The 16,606-nt window shown below is 58.4% G+C and overlaps 6 protein-coding genes across 6 annotated transcripts; 3 read left to right on the forward strand and 3 right to left on the reverse strand.

Moving 5' to 3' along the window:
* BKCO1_90004 (yor378w-like protein) lies at nucleotides 1-1,757 on the reverse strand (the record flags this gene model as incomplete). Its single annotated transcript, XM_020279862.1, has 2 exons — nucleotides 1-316; nucleotides 370-1,757. 2 exons carry the CDS (start codon nucleotides 1,755-1,757, stop codon nucleotides 1-3), a joined length of 1,704 nt encoding a protein of 567 aa, XP_020133180.1.
* A 1,500-nt stretch (nucleotides 1,758-3,257) lies between these two features.
* BKCO1_90005 (mgs207 protein) lies at nucleotides 3,258-5,322 on the reverse strand (the record flags this gene model as incomplete). Its single annotated transcript, XM_020279873.1, has 5 exons — nucleotides 3,258-3,469; nucleotides 3,738-4,502; nucleotides 4,583-4,710; nucleotides 4,791-4,936; nucleotides 5,050-5,322. The coding sequence occupies 5 exons, from the start codon at nucleotides 5,320-5,322 to the stop codon at nucleotides 3,258-3,260; spliced, it is 1,524 nt and encodes a 507-aa protein (XP_020133181.1).
* Nucleotides 5,323-6,216: 894 nt separating this feature from the next.
* On the reverse strand, nucleotides 6,217-7,675 carry BKCO1_90006 (nadh oxidase; the record flags this gene model as incomplete). The annotated part of the gene is made up of 3 exons (XM_020279884.1): nucleotides 6,217-6,407; nucleotides 6,467-7,218; nucleotides 7,272-7,675. 3 exons carry the CDS (start codon nucleotides 7,673-7,675, stop codon nucleotides 6,217-6,219), a joined length of 1,347 nt encoding a protein of 448 aa, XP_020133182.1.
* Nucleotides 7,676-10,324: 2,649 nt separating this feature from the next.
* BKCO1_90007 (salicylate hydroxylase) lies at nucleotides 10,325-11,749 on the forward strand (the record flags this gene model as incomplete). The annotated part of the gene is made up of 4 exons (XM_020279895.1): nucleotides 10,325-10,572; nucleotides 10,632-10,881; nucleotides 10,935-11,213; nucleotides 11,264-11,749. The coding sequence occupies 4 exons, from the start codon at nucleotides 10,325-10,327 to the stop codon at nucleotides 11,747-11,749; spliced, it is 1,263 nt and encodes a 420-aa protein (XP_020133183.1).
* Nucleotides 11,750-12,844: 1,095 nt separating this feature from the next.
* On the forward strand, nucleotides 12,845-14,279 carry BKCO1_90008 (uncharacterized protein; the record flags this gene model as incomplete). The annotated part of the gene is made up of 2 exons (XM_020279906.1): nucleotides 12,845-12,988; nucleotides 13,047-14,279. The coding sequence occupies 2 exons, from the start codon at nucleotides 12,845-12,847 to the stop codon at nucleotides 14,277-14,279; spliced, it is 1,377 nt and encodes a 458-aa protein (XP_020133168.1).
* A 545-nt stretch (nucleotides 14,280-14,824) lies between these two features.
* Nucleotides 14,825-16,563, forward strand: BKCO1_90009 (glycylpeptide n-tetradecanoyltransferase; the record flags this gene model as incomplete). The annotated part of the gene is made up of 2 exons (XM_020279917.1): nucleotides 14,825-16,315; nucleotides 16,366-16,563. The coding sequence occupies 2 exons, from the start codon at nucleotides 14,825-14,827 to the stop codon at nucleotides 16,561-16,563; spliced, it is 1,689 nt and encodes a 562-aa protein (XP_020133169.1).
* Nucleotides 16,564-16,606: the final 43 nt, after the last annotated feature.

Raw genomic sequence — 16,606 nt, forward strand, 5'->3', positions numbered from 1 at the left:
TCATGATTTTTCGCTTGCCTGATCTGCGTTTTTCCTCGCCTCGGAGCGGTAGCTGCTAAAAACAAACAGCATGGCAATAATGATGCCCAAGCCGGCAAGCCCGATTCCCGAATACCAAGCACCGCGGTAACCCGCGAGTATGTTTTCACCTCCGTTGTTGACATGAACTTCCACGGTACCCGCGATTCCCAAGCCCCACGAGATGGAGTAATTGACGACGGTCGTAACCAGCGACGCGGCAATACCCTGGTGGCGCTTGGGGACGTGGTTGCTCAGAATGATGGTTGCCGCGGGGAAACTCATATCCATGCCCCATCTACAGTCTTGTCAGTCTCCAGCTACCACCTTCGTCGAAAAACGGGAGCTTACGGTGTGATTATAACGCTCCAGAAGACCTGCTTCCAGAAGAGGCGACCGACGGGCAACGTGGCCAAGATGATGTTGCCACAGCAAAAGGCGACCATGGAGCCAAGCATGAGCCACGCGGTCTTGACGCGGCTCAACAGGAAGCCGACGGTGATGGCGGCACAGGCGCCCGAGATGCCGCACGGCAGGTTCTGGGCGACGACGCTCAGGGGCGTGTCGTGCTGCAGCACGATGGTGAACTGCCAGAAGTAGTAGATCCAGATGCCGAAGCTGCTCCAGCCAAAGGCCATGCAGGCCAGCACGAAGCCGGCGTGGGCGTCGAGGCTGTTGATGGGCACCAGCGGCTGCTGGACCTTCTTCTCGACGAAGATGAAGGCAAGGAAGAAGAGCACGCCGAGCACGAGCAGCACCACGACGTAGGGCGCGTCCCAGCCGACGACGGGCGCCTGGTTCCACGCGACGTTGAACAGCACCAGGCCGACGACGCCGGTGACGGCGCCGAGGTAGTCGAACGTCTGCCTGACGACGGCGCCGGCCGCGTCGACATGGGCCTCGTGCGGCTCGTCGGCGGGCACGACGAACCAGGCCAGCACGCCGTAGACGGCGCACACGATGGCGGCGACCCAGTAGGTCCACGGCCACCACGCGTACTGGGCGAAGAGGCTGGAGAAGAGGGCGCCGACGATGAAGCCGTTGGGCGCGGTGGCGGCGTAGACGGAGAAGACCATCTCCTTGCGGCGGCCGGGCGGGTAGGTGCTGCCGAGGATGGCGAGCGACGAGGGGAGCAGGATGGCCGGCCCCGCGCCCTGCAGCGCGCGGCACACGTCGAGCAGCACCTGGCTGCCCGAGTAGACGGTCAGGCCGGCGACGAGCGACCACAGCCCGTACCAGAACCAGCCGAAGACGAACAGCGGCTTGTGCCCGAACATGTCGCCCAGCCGCCCCGCGATCAGGATGAAGGTGCCCACCGTCAGGCTGTACGCCGCCGTGAACCACGACAGCTGGCCCGCCGACGGCGAGCCAAAGTCTTGCGCCATGATGTGCAGCGGCGCCATGGACTGCGACATGCCCGCCTGCGTCATCAGCTGCGCCGACGCGACGACGGTGATGAAGAGGATCTCCTTGGGCAGCGGCATGTCGGCCGGCTTGGTGCTCGGGGTCGCGCTGGGCGCGTGCGAGATTCGATGCGTTGCTGCATTGTTGGTGGTGGGGAATGCGTTGTCCGTGTCGCTGTTGCTGCTGCTGGCGGAGGGTGGCCGGGAGAAGTCGGTCGAGTTCTTTTCTTCGCTGAACAGGCCGCCGGCCGAGGTGGGTGAGGTGGGCGAGGTGGGAAACGACGTCTGGCCCGCAGACGGCGATGCGTCCTTCTCGATGTCTTCGGAGAAGGCCATCTTTTTTTTTATATTTCTTCTTCTTCCTCTTCTATCTTTCTCCTAAGCTCTTCCTACGAGAGAAAAAAAGAGAGAGAGAGAGAGAGAGAGGCAGGTACGCCTCTATAGTGATGAGGAGGAGGTGGAGGGGAACACGGGCCGGGATGGAGTGAGTGCTCGGTTTTATTCCGTTTCTTGTCGGGCCTTGGATCCGGGGGAGGGGTTTCGCATCCGATGTTCGTGTGGACGCGGTATGATTAGGGGCGGGCGTCTGACTGCACTGGGTGGAGCACTGTGTCGGCGTGCGGAAGCTGGTGCGGGCGGGTAATTATGTGTGCTGGTCTGCGGTAGGTAGTTTCACAGTCTCGCGTATCTGTTTCGTCGGTGGCCGGGGGCGGGCGGTTATGCTTCAGTTTTTCAATCAAGCAGAGACGGGAAGGCGGAGCAGGGCTTCATGTGGCGGAGAGAAGCTTGAGGGGCAGAGCGGAATTGCATGGCCGTGTTGCGAGAAATCGGACCTCTCTTTCTCTTGCACAATCGGGCTTGTACGTCATGAGAAGGCGGGCGAGCTTAACTCATCATCTTCCTTGATAAGATAGTTCCGAGACGCGGGACAATGTATAGGCAGGCGAAACGTTTCGGGACCCTGCATTCGCCGCAGCCTCTTCAAACGCCGACGATCCGCGGAAACAGCTCCAGCGGCACGCCTTGGACCAATCATTGCCGGCGCCTGGATAGCGGCCTGCTTCACCGTTCGCCATCAGGCACCGCATTGGGAATGTAGTTGTGTCTGCTGTACAGCGCGCGGCGCGGAGTGCGTCGAAGGGGGCCATCGGATTTAATGCCGTCGGATCTATCCCATCGGATTGCTTTTCGGAGCCCTCTTTTTTTTTTTCTTTCGGGCGCTACTACTGTGGAACGCTTTCTAGAAAGGTCAGCGTTACGACGAGCTAAACCAAGTCACTGCTAGCTGCACTCCCTGACTAACGGCGCTCGCGGTATCCTTCCGCTGTACGTAGCTTCCACTGTCTCTCGCGCAGAAATCCGCTCGCCGAGCAACGTGTACAGCTGGATCCCGTCCCCATTACTCAGACATCTGGCTAAGTCCGAAACCATTTGCATTCCATCACCAATCTCTTCTTGGTACTTCCGACGCCGAAAGGCCGAGATGCCTGCCGTCTTCGGACAAACACCAAGTGTGATTGGCGCTACATCCGACGACGAAATCGGCAGAGACAAGTTAAGCATAAGATGAGACAAGGGCATACGTATGGGAATGATGAAGGTTGTTTCAACGCCAGATGACGCGCCTGTTCAACTTCTCCACACGCCCCCTGACCGCCATCGTAAATGAGCGTGCGGTGGTGCATCTTTTGAATTGGTCCCCGCGGAAAGGAAAGCGACGACAGAACGAGAACTAGAAGATAGAAGAAGAGAGTAGGAGGACGCCAAAAAAAAAAAGAGAAGAAGAAGAAAGCCACGTGACGGCACTTGCTCTCCACAGCTGCACCCTCAGTCTCGCTATTCCCCCGCCTGCGCCAGCGCCGCCAGCTCGAGGTCGTCGGGCGATATGGTTCCCATTCGGGTCTGCTTCCTCTCATCCGTCCGCTCAACCTCTGCTCGCCCGAAGCCTCCCCACCCGTCGAAGTCGGTCGCGAACCGCACCGCCGCCTTGAGGAAGAATTGATCCGGGTCGCCCCACGTGTCGGCCGCGTTCTTCATGGCGCGGAGAGCTAGATATATTTGTTCATCGTCAGCGACGTACGTCTCCATCAGTTCGAAGCTGCTGCTGCCGCTTCGCCACTTCCGAGTGTAGGCAGGTGAAGCAAGCAAGCGCGGGGGGAGGGGAACAACACGTCTTCCATGCTCCTCCGTCCTCCTCCTCCACCTCCTCCAGGTCCTCCAACCTCCAGAACGCAGCACAGCACAGCACAGGCACAGGCACAGGCACAGGCACAGGCACAGCACAGCCACTAGACACTCACTCACGCACTCACTCACCCTTGACAAAATGCGCATCGTTCCGCCACCTCCCCCGCAGCGCCGCCTCGCCCACCACGAACCCGTCCCAACCCTTCCCCGCCACGTCGACGCGCTCGACGCGGCCGCGCTCGACCGCCGGCCGGCCCTGCGCCACGTACACGCTCACGACGAGCAGCCACCACTGCCGCACGAGCGGGACGTGCCAGCGCGCCGGCAATCCCGGCAGCAGGTGCCGCAGCGCGTGGCTGGTCGTGAGGGTGTGCACGAGGAAGAAGTCGTATTTGCTGTTGTCGTCTCGTCGACTTCCGGATGCCGATGACGACGATGACTCCGGCTTCGTCGCCACCAGCAGCTCGACCGCGGCGCGCTGCACGCCCGCGAAGATGGCGGTCGGGTCGGCGGCGGGGACCGCGAGCGCGTTCCAGTACTCGAGCACGGCGGCCTCGTGCGCGGGCGAGGCGAGGAGCGCTTCGATGTTGGCGTCGTCGCCGGCGCCGCCTTTGCTACTGTTGTTTTCGTTGTCGTCGTCGTTGTCGTCGGGGCCGCCTATAAAGAGCGCGTCGTCAGCGTCGTCGAAGCGCGGGTCGCGCCGCAGGCGGGCGAGGAGCTCGAGCGGGGAGCTGCTGGGAGGGTTGCTGGCCGGCGGCGGCCGCGTGTAGGATGGGTCGTCGAGGTATTTGTGCTGCGCGTTGTGGAAGCAGGTGGCGAGGACGAGGGCTTCGGGCGCGAGGGTGCGGGAGGAGAGCTCGTAGGCGTAGCCGAGGTGGATGAGGGCGTGGCCGACTGGGAGGAGGGAGAGGTGTCAGTGATCTCGGGGAGTTTTTTCTTTTTTTTCTTCTTTTTTTGGGTTGTGGGCGACTGACGGCCGCAGATGATGTTGTTGATGAGGGGATTGGGCCCTTCGAAGAGATACTTCTCCGTCATGGCTCTCCAGTCGTGGCCGTGCTTGGGGATCTGGTCTTCGAAAAAGTCCATGTATGCCCGCTGGTACCTGGGTGGAGACGATGTGAGTGAGCTGCGATTCTTTTTTCCGCGTCTTCGCTCCGACGGGCTCGTCTTCTCGGTGCTTACTCCCTCTGTCCGAAATGCTCTCGCCAGTTGGACTCGGTGATTTCACCGGGCGAGTCGGTCCATTTCTCCAGCGTCTCGGTTTCGACGTCGTACACTTCGTTCAGGTGTTCGTCGGTCGCGCCGAGGATGTAGGCTGACCCCAGAATCTACACGCGAGGTTAAGACGCAGCTTCATCCAGGCTGTTCTGGAGAATCAATCGAAACAAGACGGCACAAAATCAAAACGGTCCTCTCCTCGGCCAAAACCCATGTGACTTACGTGCGGGGTATGGTTGTGGAACTCGAGGTTATGATAGATGACGCTGTAGATGCTGTGGTTCGCCTGCAGCAGATGCTTCACCGTCCGCGCGCGTTTCTCGGCCGTCTCCTCGACCGTGTATACGGGCTCTTTCTCGACCCGGATCCGCTGTGCGAACAGGTCCGGCAGCGCCCTGTAGCTCCACGAGAACATGGCGGCCGTGGCGAGCGCGACGCCGGAGAAACCGATCACGCCAGATCGCAGTTGCTGCTTCTCGATTGACCGCGTCGTCATTGTCGGAACTCTTGTTCTGAAACACGCCGTTGGGCTGAGGCAAGGAAGGCAAATGCTAACCTGAGATGCAATGGCGCGAAAGTGGTTGAGAGCGGGTGGGGGTTGAACGGTTGAACGCGGCACGAGGAAATCGACAAGACCTCGTCTCTCCGCTTCTTGGGATTACGTTTGGCCAACAAGGATGAGGTGATGCTTGCAGACCGTGGGGAGAAAAAGAGGAAAGTCTTGGTGAGAGCTGGTGAAGCTTTCCCCGCATTTTCAAATCCGCAAGTCGTCATTTGCTCCCGATCCCTGCAGCCTCCTGCATACGCGATCAGCGGGAGGGGCGTTGATGACATCCTTCCGATCGAGCTCGTTCATTCGTCTCTCGATGCTCAGAGCCGGATTCCGAAAGTCCTATATTGCGCAAAACGACTAGCCTTGTCCGGCATTACATCCGTGGGATCCCGAGGCAGCCGTGGTTGATCAGAGGATCGCTTCTCAGCCGGTAGCTCTGTACGTACACAAAACCTTGAGAGTGGCGGATCAATTTCTCGGAGCAGCCGCGAAGAAAGCTATACCCTTTGTATTCCAGGCTTGAGGCCGATCCTTGAACCAAGTCAGATCGTTGTCAGTCTTCGACCACCATGGTTTTAAAGTATACGCGCAGCGGATAGATAGATCTCCTACAACTCCTGAGATGATCTCTTGCATAACATCGTTTAGGTAGAGCATTATCCTTACACTTCGGAGCACTGGGGTAGGTACATTCAAGTCATGGAAGTCACTTTTATTACTTCTATCATCTATTTTAGGCTTTTTTTCTATTCTTATAATCTGATCATTTCCATGCTCGTTGCGCGACAAAAAAATGTAGGATCTGGGTATTTTTGTTTTCTCTTCCTCACCACACGCTTAAATGACGTTGGGAGCGTAGGGCAGGATGTTGCCGGTGCTGACGTCGGGCCAGCCGTAGTGGAGGAGCTCGGTGTTGGTGGCCATCTTCTGGCCCCAAGCGCCGAGGTCCTGGAGGAAGTTCTGGAAGTTCTCCTCCTGGCTGAGGTCGGTGGGCTTGTGGTCCTTGCCGATCTGGAGCATGTGGGAGCCTGCGTGACAAGAATCAGTGTGTGGTCTCTATCGCAAGTTTGCCATGTCAATGACTTACCGGCGGCGATGGTGTTGAAGAGGTAGTCGGTGGGGTCACCCTTCTGGATGATGGCGCCCTTGACGCGGCCGGCGAGGATGTCGCGGCAGAGCCAGGGCTCCTGGCAGAGCGGGCGGCCGAGGGCGACGGCGTCGACCGTGTTGAGGCAGTCGACCATGGCGCCGACGGTGCGGAGGCCGCCGACGAGGTACGACTTGGTCTTGGAGAGGTTGGGCGCCATGATCTTGGCGAACTCGAGGAACCAGGCCTCGCGGCGCTTGGTCGAGTCGCGCTTGTTGTGCAGGAAGCCGAGGTCCTCGTACGAGCCGCCCGAGATCTCGACGAAGTCGAAGGTGGCGGCCTCGAGCACCTTGCTCAGCGTCTTGATCTCCTCTTCGCGTGTGTTGTTGTCCTGGAACTCGGTCGAGTTGATCTTGATGCCCATGACGAAGTTGGGCCCGGTGCGGGCGCGAACGGCGGCCGCGATCTCGGTGACGATGCGGGCGCGGTTCTCGATGGAGCCGCCGTACTTGTCGGTACGCTTGTTGGTGTCGGGCGACAGGAACTGGGCGAGCAGGTAGCCGTGGGCGGCGTGCACCTGGATGCCGTCACCGCCGGCCTTCTCCATGTACTCGGCAGTGTGGGCGAAGCCCTCGATGATGCCGTTGATGTCCTCCTGGGTGGCGGGACGGGGCTTGGCGAAGTTCATGCCCATGACCTCCCTCTCGAGCCTCACGTCGGAAGCAGAGATGGGGTTGGGCTGGATGGCGTCCCTGGCTGGGTTTAGCAACTGCTCCGCTGGCGGTTCTTGAAATGCTCTACTCACCAAACCTGTCTGCCGGCGTGGCTGACCTGGGTAAGGAAGATGGCGCCGTTCTTGTTGCACTCGGTGGCCATCTCCTTGAAGCGCTCGAAGCGCTCGCCCTCGAAGGGAGCATCCTTGGGGATGATGGGGTTGCCCATGGCCTCAAGGTGCTCGGGCTCGAAGAAGGTGTTGCCGGTGACAACGACACCAATCTCGCCCTCGCCCCATCTCCGGTAGAGGTTGACGAGCTCCTTGGAGGGGATGCCACGGTTCTGGGGGTTCTTGAAGTCCCACGAGGACATACGCTCGGTCAGAGGAGCCTTCAGGAAGCGGTTCTTGGCGACGCGGCCAGAGAACTCGAACTTGAGAGGCTTGCCCAGAGGGGCGGGGTCGACGTTCTCGGACTCGAAGCGGGGGGAAGACATGGTGGAGGAGTTGGTGTGTTGGTGCTTTAGTTGGAGTACAAAGCTGGAGATCCAAACTCGGCGGCGGGAGGGTATCTATATAAATCTGCTCCCGGCGGGCAGCCCCTCGGTGGGGTGATGATTAGTTTAAGGGACCAGACTAAGAATTATCAATCCCGACGACCGTCTCTCCATCGAAAGATTGACGAGGCCGCTCCACGGGTCAAGGCCCGCTTGCAGTTAGAAGACGTTCTTCAGCCGTCGCAGGCTCCCCATTAGTGGAGGTCTCCAGCATTCGACCAATCACCCTCGCGCCGAGCGTGGACCGGGGCTTTCGCGTGCGTCGGCCCGCACGTGGCGCGTGGACCCACATAACGGCCGAAACCGCGTGGAAAAGGAGATCTTGACACTTCGTTCCTTCTCGCCAGGGGCGCCGGCCTGGCCCTGAAGAGCCTTTCTCAGCGAGATCCGGATCGTCATGCTTCCAATAGTGCCTTTCGGGAATCCTACGCGGCGCGAGGAGGGTTCCCATGCTCGGATGCACCCCGGGATCGAGGCACAGGCTGCGCCTTCACCGCACGTCGTTGCCGCATCCTTGACGGGCCGCAGCTTTGCGTCGTACGACTTCACGTGAGCGGCGGTGGTCGTGCATGGCACATGGATGGTTTCACGTAGGTACCTTTGAAGCCGGAATTCGTCAGCAGAAGACTGTCTGATCTCTCCTCGCAACCCAAATCCATTGGTCCTACAAACGGAATCCCGGACACGGAGGTCTTTCCGGGGGCACGTCCAACGTCCGACAGCTGTTTAGAGATCAGTAATCGCGCTTCACGGGAGAGCTCCATCCGCCTCTTGCCACCCGCCAGTCCACTTTGCTGAGCGCAGAACGGTCCAAAGCATTCACCGCGATGCCTATCGTCCAGGAGGCGGATCCGCAAAGGACCGAAATGCCGGGCACTGCGTTTCACGCCTGGAAGCCACGGCTTCGGAAAGACACAGTCCGTTCTCTGCCGCTGGAAGAGAGAGCTTTCTCCGTTAGCCATTTCACCATGGCATCGAATTACGGGAAAGGCGTCTGTAGGGCCGTTTCGGGCTTTGGAGACCATCCGTGGGGTGGCCAGCCGTCGTCATTTGGGGTCAAAGATTCGCGGGTGAGCCCGCATGCGGTAAGTCTGAGGCGGGAGCCATGCTCAAATGGCGTCTTCAAGCGTGCGGGAGATACGCGTTTGACAACTATGGGTCCGTGCTGTCTGAGAAGTCGGGACTCAATCCGCCTGAGGTTGCGGCACATACGGAGGTTTTCGGGCAGTGATACGTGGCGCATGCCATTTCAAATCTTCATGGACTTCCTTCCGTCCACATTTTGGTCCTCGTCGGCCTTCACTTCCCTCCGCTCTCTCTGATATTTGACCACGTTGAGTCAGCCACCTCTTGTTCGGATGCCAAGATCGGCAACTCCTGAAGGACATCGCAATAACCGACAAACCGGCAGACGATGCGGTACCTCTTCAAGCCGAGGTATCTCAGGGCAGAGGAGTAATGGTGTTGTGAACTGATTTCCAACGCCCGCAAGCCACTTGGCTTAGCCTAGAACCTGGCACGTGGTAGGAATTTAACGTTAAAAATTAAGAGACGAACCCCTGTACCAACGGTCAGTCTTACTTGAATCATGGGGGGTAAGGCTGAACCTACCAGATGGGCTCGCAACCATGAGAAGCGAACTGTATAAAGAAAGCCTAGAGGGGTTTCAGGAGATGGGTCAGTCATAAAATGTCGGTGGCGTAGGTTTTTTCGAACTGGGTTTCTCTTTGACTCCGTATCCGATCAGATCTTTCGTTTCTTGAATCCACACGCGAACCTTGCTGATCTTTGATCTAGCCAATACGTGCGGTGCCAAAGGCTAGCGCATCGATACCCATCTACCATCGACGTCACCCATTCTGATGTGCCATGGCAAAAGTAAATTTGTAGATAGGCAAATAGCGTCGTAAGCCGCCTTACCTCCATCGGAACGGGGCGTCGGCATATTGCTCAAGACTTGGTCTGGCTCAGGCTGGTACGAAGCCTAAGCCAAAGCCATGTGAAGTACTGCGCTCAACTCCGAAATCAGCCAGCCTCGTTTTGTTTTGACGTCGAAGAGAAGCATTGAGCAACCATTTGAATTTCTTATGTGATCGAGAATGCTGTTGTGCCCTTTGAAATGCTTCGCGGAATACCTTCGAGAAATCGGTCGGCAATCGAAGCGCAAGCATGAGACGTATATGACGTGTAAGCGAAACGTTCTTGAAATCACCAGTGCAGTTTCCTCGCCTCGGTGCAAGATTTGTGCTAGGGTACACTGTTATCACCAGCTTCCGCCCACCTAGCGGATTGATTCGCAACTGCGCGTAGAAGCCTCGACAAATAGCGGAACACTCACACTTGCAAGCGCGACATTCGTGATTTCATCTCACACCACTCGCACCCTCCACTCTTGCGATAACCAACCCGGTACGGGATACTACTGGACAGCTCAACCGTGCATGTTCCTCGCACGCAATTCACGTGACGACTGACGATTGCTTGCTTTGTCACTGCGGCGCGGAACTCTGGCGCGTATTTTGAGTACAAAATGTACGACTTGTTACCACAACATTGTAGCTGCCTCGGAGTTTTGACCGATTTTGCGAAATGACTGTTGACGATTCAGCCCGGCATTTGAGGGTAGCGATTGTTGGAGGTGGGCCCGGCGGGCTGGCCACCGCCATAGCGCTCTCCAAGATTCCGAATGTCGACGTGACGATATACGAGCAAGCGAACGTGCTGCGCGAGGTTGGGGCTGGGATAAGCATTGGGCAGAATTCTTGGAATGTCCTGGAGCTCCTCGGTGTAGCTGATACCCTGACCAGTGGTCATCAGACATGGACGGTGCTGAATCTGTAAGCTTGCGATGAGTAAGATCTAAACTACATCCCTTCGGTGCTGAGTTCTCTTGCAGTAACGGCCGGTCTGGCCAAGAACTCCATCGCCGTGAAAAGGAGGCTGGAGATACGAAGCGACCGCCAATCCGGACGCAGCGGACGAAATTGCAGTCGGCGCTTTTGGCTCATGTCGAGCCGGGAACCATCCAGCTTTCCAAGAAGCTGAATCGAATGGTGGATAAAGGCTCGGAAGGCATTGAGTTATACTTCAAGGACGGCAGCTCCGCAACGGCTGACTTGGTTGTTGGCTCTGATGGAATCCGCTCCGTGCGTTGCCCCCCCAAATGTGAGACTCTTGTTCGATACTGACGGATAGATAGGTGGTGAGAGATACGGCATGGTCCGATTATGAAATCAAATTCACGGGGACGACGATATGGCGGACGTTGCTCCCTTGGGACAATGTCAAGGATCTGGATCCACGGTTCGGAATCACTGGCTGGTGGCATTCGCCCACAACTCACGTGTACTTCTCACCAGTTGGAGAGGGCCTTTGGGAGATTGCGGCGAGAGCGTTCCATGATCCAGCAACCCACAGTGCGAGCAAAGTCAGTTGGGGTGTACCGGTTGGCAACAAGCATGTTGAGTCGCACTTCACGGTATGTCAGCGCTCATACTGTCAAGATCCACTGACCTCATGATTATCCAGGAATATCTTCCAGACATCAAGGAGGCACTCAAGCGAGTACCTGAGGGCGGATGGCGCGAGTTCGCCGCGTTTGCCGGCCCCCAGCTCGATATGTTGACGGCATGGGACAACAAGATAGTGCTCGTTGGCGACTCCTCTCACGCCCTTTCTGGGGCGTTTGGTTCCGGAGCGGGATTCGCGATGGAGGATGGCTGGGTTCTGGCGCAGGCTCTCGCGTACTTCCAAAACGACACGGCGAAAGCGTTGCCTTTGTTTGATGCAATACGGCTTCCCTATTACGCGCGGATGTACGCCCATCTGGCATCCGAGGCGTCCAGGCGGGTGCAAAAGCTGCAGGAAATTGGCAGTCCCTCGTTTGACGAGCGGGTTGCGAACAAGATCATCGTGGATGGCGGAGCGGACATGTCATGGATATATGCCAACGACATTGGGGCTGTTTGGGACGAGGCTCTCGTCGATGCGTCGCTTCCTGAGACGCAGGTCTAGCCGAGATGGCGGGCCAAAGCCACAGAGGGCAAGCAAAGGTTAGGAGCAAGACCGCAGCGCCACTCGTGGCGAGCTAGCCGAGCAGAAATGAGAGTGTCCTTTGTGAAGGGGGAGAGGTGCTGGACCTCACGACGCAGATAAAGCACGCCAAAGCGGGCCCAGCCGGGCCTCTCTCAGAGCGCAGGCAGGCGATTGCTGTAATTGGAGACGTGGGCAGATGCCGGGAGCGCGCGGGCTCCGTCTGGTGAATGGAGCAGCCGAGACCCATCGACGGCTGCCCGTAGTGCGCGGCTCGTCCGGACAGGCTCGTATCGGGCGATAGGCGGCATGTGAAGCCATTGGCCGGCGCAGCGGTTTGTCTCCTGCGCGCAACGGCAAGACAGCAGAGGTGCAGAAGTAAGGCCGCGGCATCGACGCCAAGCCGCTGAAAAAAGGAAGTCGCTCGTACAAGGACGCCGACTCGCGCTCGTATTAAGGGCGCGGTGTGGAGTGTCGAGCTCTCAAGCGACCAGCCGGTTTCAAGTGACCGGGGCCACGGCGCCGGGAGCCGGGCGAGGGCGAGCAGTGCGGCTGGTGTCGGCGGCTGGTGTCGGCGGCTGGGGGTGAGGATGGGGGCTCGTCATGGGGGCGAGCGACGCGCGAGGGCCAGGCAATGCGCGTTCGCCGGCTGTTCATGGAGAAGGCGGTGGAGGCTTGAGGCACGGCTGGCGCAAGCCGCGGGCGAATAAGCGCCTGGGTGTCGCGGAGCTGGCAGCCCAGTGGTTGCGGTGCGGCGATCAGCAAACCTGCCTCAGCCCCGTCCCACTCCGTCCAGGAATAACTCGCAGCCGCGGGCCTTCTGCCTTTCTTGTTTCCTGTCGCTCGTTTTTGTTCTGTGTTTCTGCTCGCCGTGTGCCTTGAGACCCCCCCAAGCTGCTGCGCTGCCTGCGTCTGCCCTTCCCGCCCACAAGCCCCGAGCCTGCACAGCCGCCGCGAGCTGACGTTGATGCGAGACTGATCGCTGCGGCCGGAAGCTATACTTCCCGCCCATTCCGCCTCCAGCCTCGAGCTCCCCATCGCCGTGCGGCCCGTCGCATTGGACTTCGACCTCCGGCAATGTGGATTCCTACTGCTCCACACCCGCCGTCCGCCCTGTTCCCGCGCCAGGAACCAAGCAACCAGGACACGGACACGGACAACAAGGGCGACAATGACAACAATGACGGTAACAAGGGTCCAGACTGGCGCGTCTTCACCGTCGTGAGTCCCTTGCAGCTCCGCGCCCTGTCCACGCGCGCCTTCTGACACCCCACGCTAGGTCGCAATCATGGTCGTACTGTTCATCATCATCGTCGTCGGCATCTACGCCAAACTTCGCAAACTGCGAGCAAAGTCGCCCCGTCCGCCAAAGCTCCTTCCCGGCAACTTCCTCAAGCGCAAATGGCAGCAATGGAACCCCCGCGCCAAGGGCAACTATTCCGCCCAGCTCCAGGAAAACGACGGCCCCACGCGCCGCCACCGTGCGAACTCGTCGCTCGCTCGTGAGATGGAGGGACTGGACACATCCGCCGCACCTGCGAACGAGACGAGTGCAGCCGCCGCCGCCGTCAACAGAAATACCTCGATCAGGAGCGTCATGACCCTGCCTGCTTATTCGCCTGCTGTGCGAGAAAACGAGAGGATCTTGGGCCGCGAGGGCGACCGCGCCGGAATCGACGTCGTTGTCGAGTTCCCCGAGACTATGGAGGAAGAGGAGGAAGTCAGGGACCAGGAGATGGAATCGCTCTACCAGATCCGTGTTGCAAGACGACAGGAGCAAGCGGAGCGTGAAGACCGGAGACGTCGGCGGAGGGAAGCCAGGCAGAGGGGTGATCTGGAGACACTCGCACAACTGCGTCGAGAAAGCCGTCAGCGCCAGGAAATGGGAGGCGGCCTGTCTGCAGCACTCATCGCAGAACACCAACATGCACAGGCAAATCGCGACCGGCGGGTATCATCCGTTCAGTACGCAGAGCTAGGCGTTGCCCGCCATGACGGGACCAGGGTCAGAGCGAATTCGGCTGAGTCAGATCACCGCCCTCTACTGGATTCCGCAGCATCTATTGGTGGTAGTTTGCCCGGCGGCGCTGCGAGCAACCGCGTGATGCACCACCGCGATTACTCGGCCACTTCGGTTTTGTCTGCGGGCTCCGACGATTTTGGCAACGCAGCGCGGAATGCCAGTACCGTCAGCTTTGAGACGGTCCCCCTTGGGCACGATCGTTCGGCCTCGGGATCGCGGTTGACTTTGGCTACTACCAACGGCAGTGATCTTGGAGATGCAAGGATACCGCAGCCGGAGCCTCCCAATTACGACGAACTAGGATGGGAGGAAGCACCGCCGTACACCAGCCCTGTAGAGACTCGAACCACCCCACAACTCCCCAATATTCAAAGACTCCCGAGTATACACATCACAACAAGCGTCACGCCGGTCGAGGAGCACCCGCCTCAAAGGATAGATGAGATCGACAACGATAATCATCAGAGCAAAGTCGGGGGCTCGACATAGGCATGAGATGCATCAGAGCAAAGCCGGGGCTCGACATAGGCACGAGATGCATACATGAGCGCGGGCAAGGTCCCCGGCTACTAATTGGCGCAAAATTCGGCACACAACAGGCTACGGTTATGAGTTCTACGATCCTCGTTCGGGAGCGATTCGATTCTAGCGTTGTAAGATGATACCAGGTTGGGAACGTTCTCTTTTGTTGACTTTTGGATACTACATAGCGTCATTGGTGGATTGGATGATTGTACTGTACATACAGGAATTGGAATAGCAAGATCAGACACAACAAGCTGGCAAAACGACTGCTTGACATATTAAAGCTACCTGGAAGCCGTTGCCTGTGTAAAAGCGATGATCTGTGTAGAAAAATAAACCCGACATGATACTACGTGTTCCCAATCGTTTCTGCAGGGCCAGGGCTGCGTGGTAGACATGCCAAGAAATTTACCCGTCCTCAAGCTGCCCACCAAGCTCGCGCCCCACCACCCCGCGTTCGAAACGCGACTCAGCCTCACACCCCCTTCTACATCTACGCGCGCGCGAACATGTCCTCCTCCGAATCGAAACCCGCAGATCTCGAGGCCACCGCCGAGGCCGCCAAAGAAGCCGTCGAGGAGACCTCGAAGCCCGAAGCTGCCGATCAGCAAGACGAATCCTCCGGTGACGAGGAAGCGCCCGCTGCCAGCGAAGGCGCCGGTCCCGCCGCAGCCAAGAAAAAGAAGAAGAAGAGCAAGAAGAAGAAGCTCAAGGAGGCCCTGATCGGCACGAGCAATGCTGAGGCCGGCTCCAGCTCTGGGGCCTCGGCACCGCCGAAGCAGCAGTTGAACAAGGAACAGCTCGAGGCGCTGCTGGCCGCGAACCCTGCCCTCAAGTCCGAGTTCGACAAAATGGACGAGCAGCAGGTGCAGGAACTGCTCAAGAACCTGAGCATCTCGGATCTCTTGACTGGTGTCACCTTCGGCAGCAAGAATGCGAAGGACATGGCCAGCTACAAGTTTTGGCAGACGCAACCCGTTCCTTCCTTCGACGACCCCAAACTCAAGGTCGAAGATGGGCCGATCAAGGTCATTGACAAGGAGAGGGTCTCCAAGGATCCGGCGCCGCTGGTTGAGGGGTTTGAGTGGGTTACAATGAACTTGGAGGACGAGAAGGAATTGGCCGAGGTCTACGACCTGCTTACCCACCACTACGTCGAGGATGATGAAGCCATGTTCCGCTTCAACTACTCGGCCTCTTTCCTGAACTGGGCGCTGAAGGCACCCGGATGGCGTGACGTCTGGCACGTTGGTGTCCGCGCGACGCAGTCCCGCAAGCTCGTTGCCTTTATTTCCGGCATCCCGGTCAAACTCCGCGTGCGTAAGAACCTGATCAACTCGGTGGAGATCAACTTCCTCTGCGTCCACAAGAAGCTTCGTTCCAAGCGTCTTGCTCCGACGCTCATCAAGGAGATTACCCGCCGCTGCTACCTGAACGATATCTTCCAGGCAATTTACACGGCCGGTGTTATCCTTCCGACTCCTGTTGCTTCCTGCCGCTACTATCATCGCAGCATTGACTGGGAAAAGCTGTACGATGTCGGGTTCTCGCCGCTGCCGCATGGCTCAACCAGGCAGAGGCAAGTATTGAAGTACAAGCTTCCAGACAAGACATCAACCAATGGCCTCAGACCCATGGAGGAGAAGGACTGCGATCAGGTCAAGGATCTCTTGACGAAGTATCTCGCGCGCACGCACCTGGCTCAAGAGTTCTCCAAGGAAGAAGTAGAGCACTGGTTTATCAACAGGGAGAAGGACGCGGATAAGCAGGTCGTGTGGGCTTACGTGGTCGAAGACCCTTCGAGCGGCAAGATTACCGATTTCGTCTCATTCTACTGCCTTGAATCTACGGTCATCAAGGACCAGGGCAGGGGCAACCGTGTCGTCAGAGCTGCGTACCTGTACTACTATGCCACCGAGGTGGCGTTCACGGGAGACCAGAAGGAGCTGAAGGCCAGGCTGAACGCATTGATCAAGGATGCCTTGACCCTTGCAAAGAAGGTGAGGTTTCCATCTCATTTCACTTTGAAATTGACTAACACGCATCATAGGCCAAGTTTGATGTTCTGAATGCTCTCACGCTTCTCGACAACCCTCTCTTCCTGGAGGAGCAGAAGTTCGGTGCAGGAGACGGGCAGCTGCACTACTACCTTTACAACTACCGCACGGCGCTCATTCCTGGTGGCGTCAACGACAAGAACCTGCCTTCTGAAAAGCACATGGGTGGAGTCGGTGTTGTCATGCTCTGAGACAGAGATCAAAATGTTTTCCGGTATGGCCAAGAGGGACATA

Source organism: Diplodia corticola (genome assembly GCF_001883845.1).
Source record: "Diplodia corticola strain CBS 112549 chromosome Unknown scaffold9, whole genome shotgun sequence".
Taxonomy (NCBI): Eukaryota; Fungi; Ascomycota; class Dothideomycetes; order Botryosphaeriales; family Botryosphaeriaceae; genus Diplodia; species Diplodia corticola.